General features: G+C 40.6%; 1 protein-coding gene across 3 annotated transcripts in view; it reads left to right on the forward strand.

Annotated features, from left to right (window-relative positions):
* Positions 1-18975, forward strand: part of SOGA1 (suppressor of glucose, autophagy associated 1) — an 82553-nt gene that overhangs the window by 45823 nt on the left and 17755 nt on the right. The window contains exons 4-9 of one of the 3 annotated variants that reach the window (XM_058176131.1): positions 6979-7038; positions 12074-13303; positions 14458-14625; positions 15406-15531; positions 16146-16397; positions 17575-17682. In XM_058176131.1, the coding sequence (XP_058032114.1) occupies positions 6979-7038; positions 12074-13303; positions 14458-14625; positions 15406-15531; positions 16146-16397; positions 17575-17682 (1944 nt within the window). Of the gene's footprint in view, positions 1-6978; positions 7039-12073; positions 13304-14454; positions 14626-15405; positions 15532-16145; positions 16398-17574; positions 17683-18975 lie in introns of all 3 variants that reach the window. The other 2 variants (XM_058176129.1, XM_058176132.1) reach the window with 2 other exon arrangements.

Raw genomic sequence — 18975 nt, forward strand, 5'->3', positions numbered from 1 at the left:
GGCAAGGAGGTTATAAAATGAAGCATGACTCATTTAACAACTGCCTTGTTTAGGAGTGGAAAGTTTGGTTCACCGTTGCAGTTGTAAATTGAGGACTACCTATACAATAAAAAATCCAACCAAATCTGTGGGAACGGGATGGATTTTGACCATGCAGTGTAATCCTGGACACGTAAGTGGACATGTCCCTTTTGTCAGCCTGTAAACATGAGGAAGATCCAATTTTTGTTTTGCACAGCCTTAACTTGCTCTTATCAAATTACAGATGTTATAATTTCTTGAATTACTGCCTCCGGTATTTATAAAATTCTGGGATGAAAATTAATGGGGGATCTATGTAGCTCTGATCGTGTATCGCGCTAAGACAAAGTTTATTTTGCAGTGTATTTTGCATTCAGCAGATTAATTTTAATTTGCATAATTTTCTACATTAAATAAATAAAGCTTCTGGCAGCCCCAGAGAGAAACAAATATGAACTTTCAAGGGCATAAACAACAACTGCTCCGGAAATAGTTTTTTTTCTTCCCTTTTTAATCTTTCACTTTCTAATCGTCACCATACACACCATAAACCGCAAGCACAGGAAAACTGGAATTGTGTTGGAAACTTTGTCCAACAATCATGATGACATCAAGATTGTGGTAAGTGCTAGTATGAACTAAATTATTGTGAAGGCTAGAAATGCTAAACTACCCAAAGGATGTCTTCACTATGTCAGAAAGTGGGCAGCATCCTCCGGCTGCTAGCTTGGGTGTTCTAAGCCATTCTTAAGAATGTGCGGACTTTTGAACAACAGGTCTGTCCTTAATAGGAGTGGCTTGGATCTCTATGCCTTGGCACAGGCATCAGCTCGCATTTCACAGCTGCATTCTTGGCTGCGAAGCTTTAACTTCAGTTTGTGAATATCTTTGGCACAGTACATATAGGCAGAACAAGTCCAAGGGACATCATTCTGACTTGTGCTAAGAGTTATTGATATATAGAGTATATATCTATATCTATATCTACTCAGTTTACTAAACTTTTTCTGGATGTGTTGGAGCGTGGAAGAGGCAAACCAGCTTTCCCTCTGTTTCCTTATAGAGGCTCTTTGATAATATTGGCTATATTTCAAATCACAGGGGGCAGAGCATAGGAAGAATATAAACAGGTACATTAGAAAAGAAGAAATTACTAGTCAACATTCACAAGCTTTTGAACTCCAAAAGATGCCTCAATAATAATCTTCTTACATAGTGACTGAATAAATAGAGAGTACAGGTAAACCTCAACCATTTGTTCAGTGACTATTCAAAGTTATAATGGCACTGCAAAAAGTAACTTATGACCATTTTTCAAACTTACAGCCCCTGCAGCATCCCCATAGTTACATGATCAAAATTCAGACGCTTGACGACTGGCTCATATTTATGACAGTTGCGGTGTCCCAGGGTCTTGTGATCACTTTTTGTGATCTTCTGACAAAGTCAACGATGAAGCCAGATTCACTTAACAACAATCTTACTGACTTAACAACTGCAGTGATTCACTTAACAAATGGCAAGATAGGTTGCAAAACAGAGCAAAATTACTCAACAACTGTCTTACTTAGCAAAGGAAATTTGGGGTTCAATTATAGTCATAAATTGAGGCCTACATGTACCAGCTGCATTGTAGCATCTGGTGTGAATTTCTTATTTTAGGAGGAATGAAGAAATGTGGTATATTTATTTCAGTCTACTTAATCCAGGGGTGTCAAACCTGATCGTATCGCAGGCTGTATCGTGGCATATCGAGATGTTTCTTGCCTTTGTGGAGCTGGGTTGGGCGTGGCTTGTGTGGGCCAGATCCGACCTGCAGGTCGCCAGTTTGACAGGCCAGTTTGATTAATCCCTGATTGAGTTGGGATTTAAACCTGGTCTATATATGCCAAGACAAATGTAATCTCCCCTGGACTGAATTGTTCATCAGTTTAGTGGGGCATTTGTTGGCAGCAAGATAATGCATGAAGCTGTTGAGAAGAAAGTTGTGTACCAAGAAAAGGAGATTTGTAAATTAATTTTAAATTATGGTATGTATTCTAATTGACTTGTTGAAATCTTGGTGATGAATAGGTATAAATTCAACAGGATTATATATTTACTTGGTTATCATTTTGCTCTGGAGGTGACATTCTTAACTGTCATGGATTAAAGTCATTAATATACCCCCTTAGCTATCGTTTATCTTGTTAGTAGCCATTATATGAACATATGATCATACTGCATATCGATCTCATTAGATGAAAACCACTATATTAAACATCACATTCACCACTGGAAGTTAGTGGTAATTGGCAATTATAGCTGTATGTGTTGGCAATTTATTTTTTAAAAGGAAGTTTATATTGGTTTTTTAGTTAGTATTACTTATAAATTAATGAACTATATCTGGATATTGGATTTGGGGAGACTCGTATTCAAGAGCCATTTGACCATGGAGTTCATTGATGATTTTGGGCTAGTGACTGTGTATGTCTGTGTATGTGTCTGTTTGCAAAGAGTCCTTTGTTACATAGTTGGTTTTGGATAATACTAGTTTTCATGACTGTGTATTATTATATAAATGTAACTGTTTTAATCTGATGGCTTCAATGCTTAATTCTTCTAGGATTAGTTTTACACTCTGCTGGAATTTTTAGAGGTACTTTGCAACTATATCTGGCAGAAGCGGAATGGCAATAATTACTCCTATTTATTCATAATTAACTAGTTAATCATAGTTAACTATTATGGATGTTGTGAACTAGACTGAATTATCTTGACAACCACTCCTATACCTTAAGCATTATTTTACTTTAGAAGTCTTAACTTTTTTGCATATATGAAAAGAGAAAAAATAGAAGCTGTCTTATCCAATTGTCAGTCAGCCATTCTGAGGCTGACCGGACACTAGTTAGGTCCTATAGTAGGACCTACCTAGTGGCACTGAGGGAAGCGAAGCGTTCTTAGGTTTCCTCCCTCATTGTGTCGGCAGATAACCGCCCGGCCGCCCTGTTTCGGGTTACCCGCTCTCTCCTTCAACAGGAGGGGTGGGAGGACCCACTTCAAGGGCGTGCCGAGGAGTTTAACGGTTATCTATACGATAAAATTGTTCAGCTTCGGGATGGATTGGATCAAAATTGGGTAGATCCAGGCGAGAGTTTCGAGACTCGTCTTGTTGAGACCGTTTGGGATAGTTTTGATCCTGTGACTCCCGAGGACATGGACAGGTTGCTGGGAAGGTTGAATGCCACCACATGTACTGGACCCGTGCCCCTCCTGGTTGGTGCTGGCCACGCAGGAGGTGACACGAGGCTGGCTCCGGGGGATTACAAACGCTTTTTTGCGGGAGGGGGTCTTTCCCACTGCCTTGAAAGAGGCGGTGGTGAGACCTCTCCTCAAGAAGCCTTCCCTGGACCCAGCTGTTTTAGGAAATTACCGTCCAGTCTCCAACCTTCGTTTTACGGCGAAGGTTGTAGAGAGTGCGGTGGCACGTCAATTACCCCAGTACCTGGATGAAACCGTCTATCTAGACCCGTTCCAGTCCGGCTTCCGGCCCAGATACAGTACGGAGACAGCTTTGGTCGCGTTGGTGGATGATCTCTGGAGGGCCAGGGATAAGGGTTACTCCTCTCCCCTGGTCCTATTAGATCTCTCAGCAGCTTTCGATACCATTGACCATGGTATCCTGCTGCGCCAGTTGGAGGGTTTGGGAGTGGGAGGCACCGTTTATCGGTGGTTCTCCTCCTACCTCTCTGACCGGACGCAGACGGTGTTGACAGGGGGGCAGAGATCGACCCCGAGGCGCCTCATGTGTGGGGTGCCGCAGGGATCGATTCTCTCGCCTCTCCTGTTCAACATCTATATGAAGCCGCTGGGCGAGATCATCAGTGGTTTTGGAAAGGGTGCGCAATTTGGGCGTTCTCCTGGATGGACGGTTGTCTTTCGAAGATCATTTGACGACTGTCTCCAGGAGAGCTTTTTATCAGGTTCACCTGATTCGCCAGTTGCGCCCCTTCCTGGACCGGGATGCCCTATGCACGGTCACTCATGCTCTCGTGACCTCTCGCCTGGACTATTGCAATGCTCTCTACATGGTGCTCCCCTTGAAGAGCACCCGGAGACTCCAGTTAGTCCAGAATGCAGCTGCGCCGGTAATAGAGGGAGCGATCCGGAACTCCCATGTAATACCCATCCTGCGCAGACTGCACTGGCTGCCTGTTGTCTTCCAGGTGCGCTTCAAGGTATTGGTGACTACCTTCAAAGCGCTCCATGGCTTAGGACCAAGATATTTACAGGTCCGTCTACTGCCATTTTCTATCTCCCTGCGATCGGTGCGTTCTCACAGAGAGGGACTCCTTAGAGTGCCGTCAGCCAAACAATGTCGACTGGCGGCCCCCAGGGGGAGGGCCTTCTCTGTGGGGGCTCCTACCCTGTGGAACGAACTTCCCCCTGGACTTCGTCAACTATCCGACCTTCGGACCTTTCGCCGCGAACTTAAAACCTATTTATTCCATTTAGCTGGACTGGCTTGATTTTAAAATTTTTAATTTGCTTTTATGGGTTTTAAACTTTTGTAAATTTTTATAGGGTGTTACTGTATTTTAAATTTTTGGCCAATTGAATAAGTTTTTTAAGGGGTGTTCTTAATATTATATGTACTGTTCTTTTTGTATTTTATTTTGGCTGTGCACCACCCTGAGTCCTTCGGGAGAAGGGCGGTATACAAATTAAAATATTATTATTATTAGGACAAGTTCTTTTTAAATGTATTTCTATGTGAAAGAAAAGTTTTTAATAAGGAGCTGAAAGAGAAAGGGCCCTCTTAGGTTGATGTAACATTAAGAAGCTTGTTTCCCTTTAACTTCTTGAATTAAAACTGAAAATGTCACTTCAATGCACAAGTGAAAAATAGAAATGTGACAATTTGCTTGTATGAAATCTCTGTATTAAGCTTAGCAGAAATATGTCTTCAGTAAGTTTGCAGCCAAAACTATTAAAATAATAGTATATTTTAGATATTGTTCAGGGTTTTGTTTTGTTTTTTGCTTATAATCTGAATGCACATCCCTCAATGAAGAAACTACAAAGAATTCCAATTGCCTATTACAAAATGCTAATATAAGTGATTTCATACTATTCCCACAAAGCTTATGTTTACTATTAATATAAATGTAGGTTGCATTTCCGTTACTTCCATTAAGTGTCAGTTATGCTCCTTAACTATAAAGGTTTGTAAATTCTTATAGTAGGTGGTTGCTATTTTTCTCCTTTGTTAAGGAAGTGAAAAACATTGCTATGTTTTGCTACTTTGCAGGAACTGAGCCAATTTAGAACAGAGAGATTTCCTTGAGAATTTTAATTACTATTGGTGAATTTCTTCTCCCTGCATTAACATGCAGTGCTTGTGTCCATAATTTTATCTTTCCTGCATTACGTCACTCGCACAAAGCTTTTTTCCTACTTCGTATTCTGAACTACATTTCCTGTATTAAATCCTATCTGATATCACTGATAATAGTGAGAGGTATAGAACCAGTATGACTTAAAGGGTTGGAGAGACAGTAAGGAGATTCAGGTTCTAGTCCAGTATCGGCAAACCTTTGGTGTTCCTGCGTGCCGGCACGCATGCCAGAAGCGGCACATAAAACCATCCCGTGACGAATGCACCACCTCACCGGCTCCTCTTCTGCATTCCTGTGCTCAAACGCGCACCGGTCAGCTGGCCTTCACACGTGCGGGAGCGGCGATGCCCGGAAGAGCAGCTGTCCATTGCGCATGTGCAAACCGGCACCCAAACAGCCGACGAACAGCTGACCATTGCGCATGCGCGCGATGTCAGCCCGGAAGGTCGGGTGCTAGCCTGCGCATGTGTGCCAGAATGCTGCTCTTCCAGGGTCCGCTGCCCCCGCGCACACGATAGCCAACTGACCGGTGCGCATTTGAGCACAGGAATGTGGAAGAGGAGCTGTTGAGGCTGCGCATTCGTTGCAGGATGGTGCTGGAAGCGGCACACGTGCCATAGGTTCGCTAACACTGTTCTAGTCCATCTCAACTGTATAAATTCCCTGGATAGATTTGGGCCAGTTATTTTGTCTCAGCCACAACTCAACTACTTATGAAGTTGTAGTTGTGGGGATAATATGTAGGGATAATTAGGAGCCCTGGTGGCGCAATGGTTAAATCCAATATTGCAGACAAGCTCTGCCCCCGGCCAGGAGTTTGATCCTGATCGGGCTCAAGGTTGACTTAGCCTTCCATTCTTCCAAGATCAGTAAAATCAGGGCCCAGTAAAATGGGGGCAATATGCAAATAATGCTGACATTGTAAACTGCCCAGAGAATGCTATAAAGCACAATGGGGCAGTATATAAGTCTAAATGCTATTGCTGTGATCTTGATATAAGCTGCCTTGTGCTCTTGAGGAAGGGTGAGATACAAGCCTGGCTGATAAACAGGCAAATCAGTGTTTCTCTACCTTGGCAACTTTAAGATATGTGAACTTCAACTCCCAGAATTCCCCAACCAGCAAGCTACAAAGAAAAACTTCAGTTTCACCTCTGCCTTTTTTACTTAGGTTCCTTCCAAATCTGAGAAATTTAGTCAGTCTCACTGATATGTATTGTTAATGCATTGATTCTCGTGGGAAAATATATTTTTTGAAAACTTGGAGGAAATTAAACAACTCTGTCAAGCTCACTAGAAGTGTGGACTTTAGTGATCAGAGCTAATATACATTGTCACAGGAAAAAACTGGTTAGGACAGGGGTCTCCAACCTTGGCAACTTTAAGACTTTAAGACTTGTGGACTTCAACTCCCAGAAGTCCTCAGCCTGCAAAGCCGGCTGAGGAACTCTGGGAGTTGAAGTCCACAAGTCTTAAAGTTGCCAAGGTTGGAGACCCCTGGGTTAGATGATTGGTGGGTGTTAGCAGTATACAGCTGCCATTTTTATAAAAACAATTCTCTCTTCTATTTCAGAATTCTTTAAAGAAAAGGGGACGTTCTCTAGGGAAGACAGACAAGAAATCATCTGTCCAGGTACAATAATTTCAATAACTGATATGCTACTGCAATAGAATATCCAATGAATACCTAACTTCAAAGCTGTATTCTTTATCTTTGCAAAAACAAAAACAAAATGGCTTTTTGTTTTGTTTATATTTTAGGATGGCGTCCTGATATACTTTTTTTTCATCTTCATCTTGCATTTCAATGACAGAGTAATGTATTTTGTATGCTGAAAGGTCCCATTTTTAATCACTGGTATTTCAAGTAAATCTGGCCTCTGATAATTTGTATATTGATGTTTTTACATGCCTGTAAACCGCCCTGAGTCCTTTGGGAGATAGGGCGGTATATAAGTTTGAATAATAAATAAATAAATAAATAAATAAATAAATAAGCAGAGTCAAGGAATTTTGTTGACTTACTGCAACAGATATTTGGAATGGAAATTCATTAAATGCCAACTTAGCTGTTGTTGCCAAACCAATAAGTGTATGCTGTAGAGCCCTTGTTTAATATAGGCACAGATGTATACTTACTAATGCTCTAACATGATCATCTGCTTCAACATGCACTATTTATCAACTGCAGCATGTACTGTAAATAATTTTCACTTGCTAACAAATGAAAAGACTATTACCTATATCTGTGATGGCAAACCTATGGCACGCGAGCCATATCTGTGGTACGCGAGCGTTGCCCTAGTTTAGCTCCATTGCACATGGGCATGCTGCCCAGCTGATTTTCAGGCCTTCTAGGCCCACCGGAAGTCAGGAAACAGGCCATTTCGGACCTCTGGAGAGCCTCAGGGGAGTGGGGGAAGCTGTTTCCACGCTCCTCAGGCTCCAAGAAAGCCTGTGGAACTTGGGGAGGGCGAAAAACGAGCCTACCAAGCCCACCGATAACCTTTTTGCCATTGTGTGCCAAAAGTGGAGAGAGCGCAGGAGGGTCACACGGGGGAGAGGTGGTGTGGCGGGGCATTGAATTATGGGTGTGGGCACACGCGTGGGTGACCCCTCCCGCACTCTCCCCGCTTTTGGCACGCGACAGCAAAATTGTTAGCTATCACTGACCTATATGTTGATATAGCTGATACTAGATTGCAAAGGAACAAAGCTTATGTTGAAATTATGGGGCAATAATACTTTTTGATTTTGTTTCATTGCTATTTAAAAGCAGCCCAACCACATCTTTTAATAGAATGTAGGTTTGATGGTCTTAGTGTTAATGTTTACATGCTCTGCATGGCATTGACTGACCATGAATAGCTCTGTAATATCAGGAATCTATTGTTCAAATCCTCCGTGAACAATTGCATCACCAGAAAGATGCAGTGATACAAAGGAAGTAGGATTCCAGTTCATTGCATTGAGCTGGACTAATTTTTAAATTGAGTTTATACTCTCTCCCTAAGGCCAAAATTGATGTCCTATTCTGGTTGCAATCCTTTGTTTGATCAATAGCTGGAAAAACATAGATGCTTCTGTTGAAACTGAGATATTTTCATGATTTAGGGCAGTTATGTAATTTTGCATTATACCCATGTGTTGATCAGAGAACCAGAAAAAACAGATGTGTCCTTTGCAGGCTAGAATAACCTATATTGCACTTCAGTTACCAGGATTATATTAACGAGACTGGAATCATTCTGTTTTGCATTCCCAGTGTTCTCGTTCTGTCAGTTTACATTGTTGGTCTCTTGAATGTTAAATGAAATTAAAATGACCCTTTTAGGAAAATACAAGAATCTTTGATGAGAGAGTCCTTTATTCTCATCTGCATGATGGTTTAGAACAGGGGTGTCCAAACTTGGCAACTTTAAGACTTGTGGACTTCAATTCTCAGAATTCCTCAGCCAGCTTTGCTTGTGGACAATTCTGGGAGTTGTCCACAAGTCTTAAAGTTGCTAAGTTTGGACACCCCTGGTTTAGAAGGTAAATTTGAACAGTCCTCTCTTATAGCCAGAAGGATAGATTCTGATCTTTGAATATAGAATGGAAATTTGGATAACCTGTAGAACTGAACTGAACTCAGTTAAAATGCTCTGTAATTTTCTTAATTTCTAAAATGATGTTTACTCTATTTTTAAAGTCATAATCAGGGCTCAAGTGGTTGAACATTTGAATATATATTGAATGGTTAAGTAGATATATGAATATAAGAAAAGGGAGATTAGGACCTATTGAAATAAATGTAAAGTTATGCTTATAGAAGTATTGTCCTTAACTGATTTATTATACTCTTTTTTTTCCTATGGTATAGTTTTACTATTGTTTGGGATTTTTTAAAATGTAAGTTTCCATGGGTTGTATGCTTATCTAGAATAATATAAGCTTTGAATAAACAATGCTGTCAAAAGAAAAAAAAGTAATATATTCCCCAAACACATTTTACTTCAAGCTTAAATAAGGTTGAAACCTGATTCTGCATACTGCTGGGTCTTTGATTTTTAATAACCTTGGTAAGAGTTTCCAAATGTCCTATTACAGCATATTTCAAATTGAGATCCATATTCAGAAGAATATGTGTTACTTTTATAGAGGAACTGAGTCTTCTGATTGAGCACAGTTGATGTCAGCTAGTGATTTATTCCCCAAGCTAAATCCGTTATCATCTAAATTTGTTGTACGTAGATTGAAGTGCTGGTTGCATGATTTTCAGCATGATTTGGTGCACACAGCCATCCTTGGCTGATCTATAAAGTCAAATAGGGTAGCTCTGAGATCGTGCAAAGTTATGGTGTGGCAGTAGGAAAAAATGTCCTAGAAGAAGGAAGTATTCAACCATTTCCATATTGCTATCAAACAAACTACATGAATGTGGCCACAAATTATCATGACAGATTATCTGGACTCTTCAGTTAGAATTCAGACTGGGATATCGGACAGAAATAGCATTGATTGTTCCTTTAGATCGGGGTAGGCAACCTTAAATACTCAAAGAGCCACAACGGTCCTAACAAGGAGCCCCCTGTTCAGTTCTGGAGCCAACCATATTCCCCCACCATAGAGTCTCCTCCTAGCCCAATGTCTCTTTTTTCTCTACCTGTCCTAACTGAAAGCCCTATCAATTGTGGAGCTGACTGGCGACAGGGAGCTGCAGCAGAGGGATGAAACAGCCGTATGCAGCTCCAGAGCCACAGATTGCTGACCCCTGCTTTAGATGAATTCTGCATGGGTGCGATGGGGTAGTGCATCCAACCTTGCCCTACTTGACCCCTCAGTGGTTTTTGATGCCATTGACCATGGTACCTTTCTGGATTGGCTCAGAGAGGGTTGGGGGTAGGTGGCATAGTATTGTATTGGTTTATTTCTTTCCTTTAGGCTCAATTCTAGTCAGTAATAATTGGGAAGGAGAGCAGAAGTCTTACCTGTAGCTGATATGTGCCGCCACAGTGATCAGTGCTTTCTCTTCTCCTTTTCAACATCTGCATGAGGTCACCACATGGGACAAAGGTATCATCAGTATGCTGATGATGCCCAATTATATATTTCTAACCCTGGTGAATTAAACAATGCCATGAATATCTTATCTTAATGCCTGGAGGCTGTAAATGTCTGGATGGGAGAGGAAAAAAAGCTTCAGCTGAACTCTGGCAAGATTGACTAGCTTTGTGTTTGGGGACTTCCAGGAATATAGTCTTTGGTGCTGGGTGGAATTGCATGACCCCAGGCAGACACAGTACACAATCTTGGGGTCCTCCTAGGCTTATGACTCTTGTCCCATGAGCAGAGGGGGCAGCTGTGGCTAGGAAGGCCTTTGCATAGCTTTGTCTTGTGTGCCAGTTATGCCTGTTCCTGGATTAATAGGCCCTGCTTATAGTCACCCATGTTCTAATCACCTCACGGGGCTTCCCTTGAACAGTATTTGGAAGTTTTATATGATGCAGCCCCCAAAGATTGCACCATTTAAATTTGACACATTCATGTAGTTTTCTTAGCAAGGAGTGTTATCATCTATTTTATTTTTTAACAATCCCAAACTCCAACAATGATGTGATGGAGTGAAAAACCTTCAGACCCCTTCCCAGTTGATGTTATGTCATCACAGTATCAACTATGTTCCCCAGAGGTCAAACATTAAGCATCTCAGAATCTATTTCCCTAGTGAAGAAAAAAAGCTAATTCCCCTGATTAACTCCATTACTTTAGCCTGATTCCTAAAGGTAGCTCAGTGTTTCATTTCAGTATTAAAAAGACTCCATTGGAATTGGGAACTAATAAATTCAAATAAATAAAGGAAGAACAAAAAAACTGAGGAGAGTAGCTTTGTGTCTTTTTGCTGAAATCTCTTGATATTTGAACTCTTTAAAGAGATATCCAGCATTTGAACAATCAGATCCAGAAGCAAAGATCTGCTCTGACATGGAGGCATTTATTGAACACAGTTTGTAGAATATGCTCATAATTCCAAGGAAACATAACTACTGGCTTGCCTCAAAGGATAAAAGGAAGAGTTTTTTGATCTTTAGTGAATTTCTATTCCTCCTTCCTCCAATTTATGCTATGTTTGAATCTGGTGCATAGAATTTTTGTAAGGATAATGCAACAATGCAGTACATGTTAAGAATTGAAGAATAGTTGCCTTTTTCCAATTCTGGCTGATGCAACATTAAGCCGTCAGTTGTAACTGAATGCTCATAGTGTATTGGACATCTGGAAAGAAGGTTTCAATGCTTACTGGAGACATTCTTTTCTTCTGAGGGTTTTCTTAGAGCTTTCATTCCATGAGTTATGTAGGCAGGAAATGAACTAATTTTATAACGGTCTAACGGTCACTTTTAATGAGATAATGTTCCTCGAGGGAAAATAAAAATGTTATTCAAGAGGAACTGATTTGTTTAGGTTTCATGAAAACTTCCAGTTCTCAAACAGCAACCCCAACTTTGGCTTTTCAGTATCAATATAATTTATAATATTGATAATTTATCAATATAATAAATTATTGAAGTATGTCCGTGTTAATCATACTGCCACGAAAGAGCAATAGTCTTTCTAATATACAGTGATTTGTTAAAAGTATCATTTTCTTTTGGTAATGCTTGCACCATTTCTTTTTTTGATCCTAGGAAGACAATGCAGATCTCAAATGTCAGTTGCATTTTGCTAAGGAGGAATCTGCTCTAATGTGTAAAAAGCTATCCAAGTTAGCCAAAGAGAATGACAGTATGAAGGATGAGCTGACAAAATACCAGTCCTTGTATGGGGACCTGGAAAGCTCTCTCTCCATAGAAGAGTTGGCTGATTCACCTCACTCCAGAGAAGCCGAATTAAAGGTCCACTTGAGACTTGTTGAAGAAGAAGCCAATATTCTGAGCCGTAGAATAGTGGAGCTTGAGGTTGAAAATCGAGGACTGAGGGCAGAGATGGATGACATGAAGGGGCAGGGAGATAAAGACCTTTTGGGACAAGATATCCAGTTGGCTTTCTCCATGACAAACAATGGAGACTCTGGGGAGAGTGTGGCAGAACTCAGGCGGCACTTGCAGTTTGTGGAAGAAGAGGCAGACCTGTTGAGACGTTCATTGATGGAGCTGGAAGAACAGAATAAGCTCCTCATGAATGAGCTCAATAAGTACAAGTCAGATCATGATCTGGATATCACTTTATCTGAGGACAGCTGTTCAGTGATCAGCGAGACTTCTCAAGAAGAACTGGCCACTGCCAAGGTCCAAATCAGTGAGCTTAGTGGCAAAGTTAAGAAGCTACAGTATGAGAACCGTGTGCTACTCTCCAACTTGCAACGTTGTGACCTTGCCTCTTGCCATACCACCCGGCCCATGCTGGAGACAGATGCTGAAGCTGGTGATTCTGCCTTGTGCATCCCAACCTCGCTTTGGAAAGAAATTCCTAATGGGGGAGAAAATGATGCAAAGGAGAAAATACCTAGCAATGGCTTCAGCAAAACTCACGAAAGCAGCCCCAACCAGCTTTTCAAATATAAAGACTTTGAGTCCCTCCTTGACATCCGAGATCAGGCTGCTCTTGTCAGCAAAGCTATCGATGTCCTGATTTCTGATGCCAATGGCTTTACCTCTAACCTCAAACTTTGCATGGACAATGACTGTCCACAGTTAGTTCTGAGTGAGGCAATGGACAATGAGAATACTACAGACTCTAAGCTGATCAATGCTATTTTGATGCGGCTTGGAGTCCTGCAACAGGAGCTAAACACCTTTATGAAAAAAGTGGACCATATTGGTGGCTACTTGAAAGATCAGCAGGATTCCCTACCGGGTTCCAGCTCCCAGGACTCCACCAAAGAAGCTCTTCGAAAAAGTCACGGTGCTGAATTCCAGGTGAGGGTTTCTCTGAGTTGTTGACAGTGACTCCCTTGCAGTTATGATTGCTTTATTTGCTGTACAGTACTGTTTTTTCTTGCCTTAACCAACCAGAACCTGACCCTGTTAATGTAACTTCCTTTTTCTACTTTCTCAGAGTGAAATGACAAACTAACAACTAGTTCACTGCATGGAACTGAGGCCACTAACAAGATAGGACTCTGGTTTAGCAGAGTGTGCATGGGACAGGAGACTGCCTAGACAAATCCATAATATATTGTAACCCCAACCCAAATCTAGTCCATATGTAGGGCAGAAAAAATGAAATCATAACCCTGCCAGAAGAGGATTACATTACAAGATAATCAAGATCATGTGCCATGACCTTTCCAAATCATTTCCGCATATTGATAGATTTGCCATGGAATGGAATGTACCCATTTAAAGTAATTCTCCAAAGTCAATGCAATAAGAGAAAACATCAGCTTCCAAGGATTTTGTCTGACACAGTAATTTTGCAGAGGTTTACTGAGATACCTTTGCCATATAGTGAATATAATTTGAGTATTTGTCAGATGCATGCATTTTCCCCATTTAAAATGGAGGGATGGAAGTATGCTTGAAACTTCACCTCTGCAGACAAACTCTGTGTTTGTCTGGACTAAGATAATTACCTACTTAGGACTATTCAGACTTGTAGATTGGACCCTGTTGTATCAAGAGAAAATGTAGTGACCCAAGCTGGATATGAAATGCCTTGGCTCTTGTGGGAAATGGTTTGGGAGAATGGCTGGATTGCAACCTCCTGAAGCACACTCCAAATTTTCAGAGTTCTATTTTTGTGCATGCACTGGCCCCCTCCGTTATTCCAGCTAGCCGCACCCTCACCCCTAGCACTGCATGGCACCATAACTGGTGTTTGCACATTTTTTCCCTCTCTCTCTTTTTCCCCTCCCCAAACAATCCAGCCCACGTGTCTGCTCATTTTGTGTCTCCTTTTATTTTCCACTTTATCTTCTGCCACAGTAGTGAAGCTCCTTTTCCTCTTCATCCTTTTTGTTGTCTTGTAGCTCTCTTTATTGTTCCTGAGACCCATTTGTTTTGTTTTTGTTCTTTCTTTTCTTTTCTATTCTTTTGGTTTGTTCTCATTAACTTGCCCATGCATGCAGCAGTCTGACTTTAGGGAGGCCCCAGACTGGGATGTCGGGGAGAGCAGGCCCTCTGATCTGTATCGCAGTAGCAGCAGCAACACTGCCACCATCAATTCAGAAGCCAACATGGGACTTGACCGGAGCTACAAGACATACCAACGAGAAGAGAAGGATTCTTACGTGTCTGAGGTACGTGGCGATGTTCCTAAAGGAAGAGAGGATGGTTGGCTGGGGACTCTGGAAAGAGTTACTTAGCTGGGAAAACATCAGTTAATTATATAAAAGAGGGAAAAAAATAAAAGTAATGTTCTCATTCATCCACCTTTGCATTTTCATTTCTGCTAAACCTTTGGGAAAAGCCAAATTGGAATATGTAGATACTAACCTTCCAGAGATCTCAGTAATCAGCGGTACATTAAGTTTGCTAATAGCAAAATAATTCAGTCTGATGTCCATTCTATTTGATGGGTTGCGTCACTTTGTTGGCTTCAGATCATGGTGTTCGAGCCAGCATAACTACATTGGGAGAACACCATATTGAGGAAAAATGAAGTATAAAATAGAAAGGATTTGAAGGAAGATATGCTGGTTTCTTGTGCAAAATTGCAATTTGGAAGGTTTCAGTTGCAGGATTACAATATGCAATAAATTGAGCCCATGAGGCCATTGCTGACAGTTTTTCCAGGGTTCTTCCTTTTATGTTACTTTCTGGAGTTCTCATGTGTAGCAATTATTACATTAATGCATGGGCACAGACACCTCATTGCAAAGATTTGTCACAAAGATACAAAAAATGCAAATGTTGTTTCTACTATATCATATACAGAGTTGTTTTTTTTTTGTATCTTCTCCCAAGTAGCATAGAGTTATTGGGGTTAAGTTGAATACAAAGATAATAACAAAATGGTTCGATTTTGGGGTTTGTCATGATACCTCCTCTGACTATTGGCTGTTATACCCTTCTTGCAGATCAAGGAACTGCAGCTTGTTCTTTCTGAAGCTAATGAGAGTTTGAGGGGCCTACAGGAACAACTTTGCCAAGAAAGGCAGCTGAGGAAAGAGGAAGCAGAGAACTTCACACAGAAAGTCTGCCAGGTTAGTGGGATTTGTTTGGAGTCATCTTCTGGGATGCAAGAAGAGCTTGCAGCAAACATAGAAGAGAGCACTGGTGCAAACTTATCCCTTGTGCTGCTTCAACCATTTTGCAGTTGGATGCAAGCACAGAATAATTCTGTTCTGCCCCCTCCGGTTGCCAACGAATAAGCAAATGCTTTTAGTTGGTGTCTCTGGATGTTGGAAATGAATCAGTATATAGCAAACGTACAGTAATACTTACCTATTGTCAGGGGTAACCAGAATTTGTGGAATGACACTCTGGATGCTTCCAAACAGGTGGACTGATGTCTGAAACCTTTGGTTATTTCTTTCTCCCAAACCAGCATTATTCTGAACAACACTACCCAGAATATTTTTCATAGTTGAAATTCCTCTCACTATATTTTGTTCCCATATGCTTTTATCATTTTTTTTTTCTGTACCAAACAGTTCAAATATTTTAAAAAAGAAAACATTAGTGAAAGAGAAGAAAATATTCATGCCTCCCATACATTAGATTTTTCTTGTCCGCACTCTTGCTTCCTTTGATTAAATGTGAACTGGTTTTGTTGGTACCCCCCACCCCACCTCACCCTGTTGTATAATGTTCTCAGTTTCTTCCCGTGTTTCATCAGCTAAAGGATGATCACCAGAAGGCCCTCCTGAGGAGAGAATTTGAGCTGCAGAGCCTGAACCTTCAGAGGAGGTTGGAGCAGAAGTTTTGGAGCCAGGAGAAGAACCTTCTGGTACAAGAATCCCAACAGTTCAAGCAGAATTTCCTGCTTCTTTTTATGAAGCTCAAGTGGTTTCTGAAGCATTGGAGGCAAGGGAAATCCTTGCAAAATCAATGCAGTGATTTCTTGGAGGTATAGTAATGTTTGACCATGAACTTCCACATCTATGTAATTAAAATCTTCAATTGACGTTAACAAAGATAACTGGGACATTTGCCTTCAGTGTACTTTTTGTTAGTATCTTCTATCTTTTTAAGACAAGGTTGGCTGCTATCATAATTTAGGCTCTGTCAAACATGCAAGAAATGGCCTTATATCCATTCCTTTTTATCTTTTTTCAAGTCCTTCACTCTTTGAAGGCAAGAGTTATTATCTAGCTTTTGGCATTAGATAATTTTCTCAATACCATATCTTGGTGAAGGTCGGCAATTGAGATGCAAGGCTTAAATCAGCATTGTTTAAATTCTTCATGTATATGTCAAGTCAACTTTGGCTAGAACATACATTCTATTTATCCTCCTCTAAAAATGGGGCATTTATGGTCTTTGATACACTGTAAAACTACAGCTCATCAACAAAGCCAGTAGTACTGACATAAAAAGCATGTGGAGACTTAAGTATGCATTTTTAGTTTATTAAATTATGGTATGGGAATTAATCTGCAACGAGGCTTTTTCATGAATGGAGAAAGCATGCTGCTGTAAAAATAACTCTGTAGTAGCATCTCTAACCTTCTTTACATCCTGTTAGCCTCATTTTTGCCCACCTCCATCTTATCTTCAACACTGGATGGAGAAGGAATTATTTTACCTGACTGATAAGGTTTTATTGAGGAGTCTTGGCTCTGGATGTAAGGAGAAGCAAGGCCACATTAGATGAACAAAACATTCTCTCATCATTATCAAAGCAACATATTCATGTTAATTGAAATAGAATGCATAGTTTGTGAGCAGCTGAAAAATTTCAGGCTTGACAACAACAGTTTCTTTATATGCCAGTTTACTGTGAAGTCCCAAAGGATGATTCTTTCCAGGCACAAAGGTCTAGAAAGGTGCCTGGTACAGAAACATGAGTGAAAGAGCGATACCGAACATAGTTGTTATGACATGGCATGGAAACATCTCTGTGTGGCTGCTGCTTATTGTAGCATCCCACTTTGAGTGATTGGTTTGGCCTGTTGACAGTTCTCAACCTGTCACCTCTGCTTGAAGGGCCCAGTAGGCGCTGTACTAGCAGGTTGTTTTCAGACAACAAAGCTGGCAATTTAGTTTCGATAGGCTCACTGTTTGCTTTTTTTTTTTTTTTTTAGGTGAATAGCATGAAAGAACTATATTTGCTGATTGAAGAAGAAGAATTAAGCCCACAGCAGCAAGCAGATAATAAGACATACACTGGAGATCTTTGGTCTCAGAACATGGTAAGATGGAATAGGAGTCCAATGGAATAAGGAATCCATTCTGTATAGAACTTGTGTCCCTCTTAAATACTAATTGTTTGGTACTTCTCTGAATTTGAATGCATGAGCTGAGCTGACTGAAAAATATGCTGTCTGAAGTGATGTAATAGTTTTGTTCCTGGCACCCACACAAAACTTTCATATCATCACAAACTCTATGCTTTTGCTGAGGGGTTGACCCATTCAGATGTAAACTATGTTCAAAGCAGCCTAGCCCATAATAATGTTCTCTTCCCATCTGGGATATGATGAAAAAATCTGCAGAAGCATTTGTGGAAAGAAAAGTTGCAGCTGAGGAGTGACACAGTGAAGGTGTAGAGGGCTTGCCTCACCCCTCTGCTGCTACTTGTTCTTTTTTGTCTAGAGATTCAGGAATATATAAATCTGCCTTGTTTTCATCTTTCATTGTTTTCTTTCTGAACCAACAGCTTCATTCACATATGCATTCAGTACCCATGTATATCTACAAACTCAAAGTTTAGCTTGGCAGCTTAGTTTTGAATTGTTCTCAGATCTCAGAAACAGTGAAATACAGTGTCTTCTGTGCATATTACCGTATGTAATGTGCCATTCCCATTTATCTCTATAAGTCACAGCAAGGCTTGGCAAGTTCCCGATAATTAGCTTCTCATACCTTTTTTGCACTTTGTAGTTGAGTGCCATCATTTGATCCAGTTCAAATGTTTTTGGAACCCCTCTGTGTTTTGAAAAAATATCTCTTGTGTTGCCTTAGAAGTCTTCATTCCATAAATTGCAAATTATCAAAATAAACATCTGTTTCTATGGAATGCTTTGAGTGGGTCTTATGTATTTCATCCTTCCTATATCTCCATTCATACCCAAATGCATAGGAGGCAGTGCGCATTCTGCATATGATTCAGACAACTGAAAATTGTATAATAATTACATGGGATGTTGGTAACAATGTGATGGTAGAGATAGAGTACATTTGTGACATTCTGATGGTCCAATTTTCAGTCTTGACATCTCCAGTCAAAAAGATAGACAGCCCATATAAAGTTGCATTCAAACGTTTAGGCACTTTTGGTTACATTGGATATTTTAGTGAACCTCTAAATGAATATAAGCTGGCTCAGCCTCTACATAGTACAAACACAACATCTTTTTTGCAAATTTGAATGTATATTATTTAAGCATGAGTGTTCAGATTTATAAGAAAACAACAGTTTGATGGTGGGTGTTGAAATTTTTATGGCAAGGGGGGAAAAACCATGAGTTAAATGTAAGCTGCTA

This window comes from Ahaetulla prasina, chromosome 3 (assembly GCF_028640845.1).
Source record: "Ahaetulla prasina isolate Xishuangbanna chromosome 3, ASM2864084v1, whole genome shotgun sequence".
NCBI classification, from domain to species: Eukaryota; Metazoa; Chordata; class Lepidosauria; order Squamata; family Colubridae; genus Ahaetulla; species Ahaetulla prasina.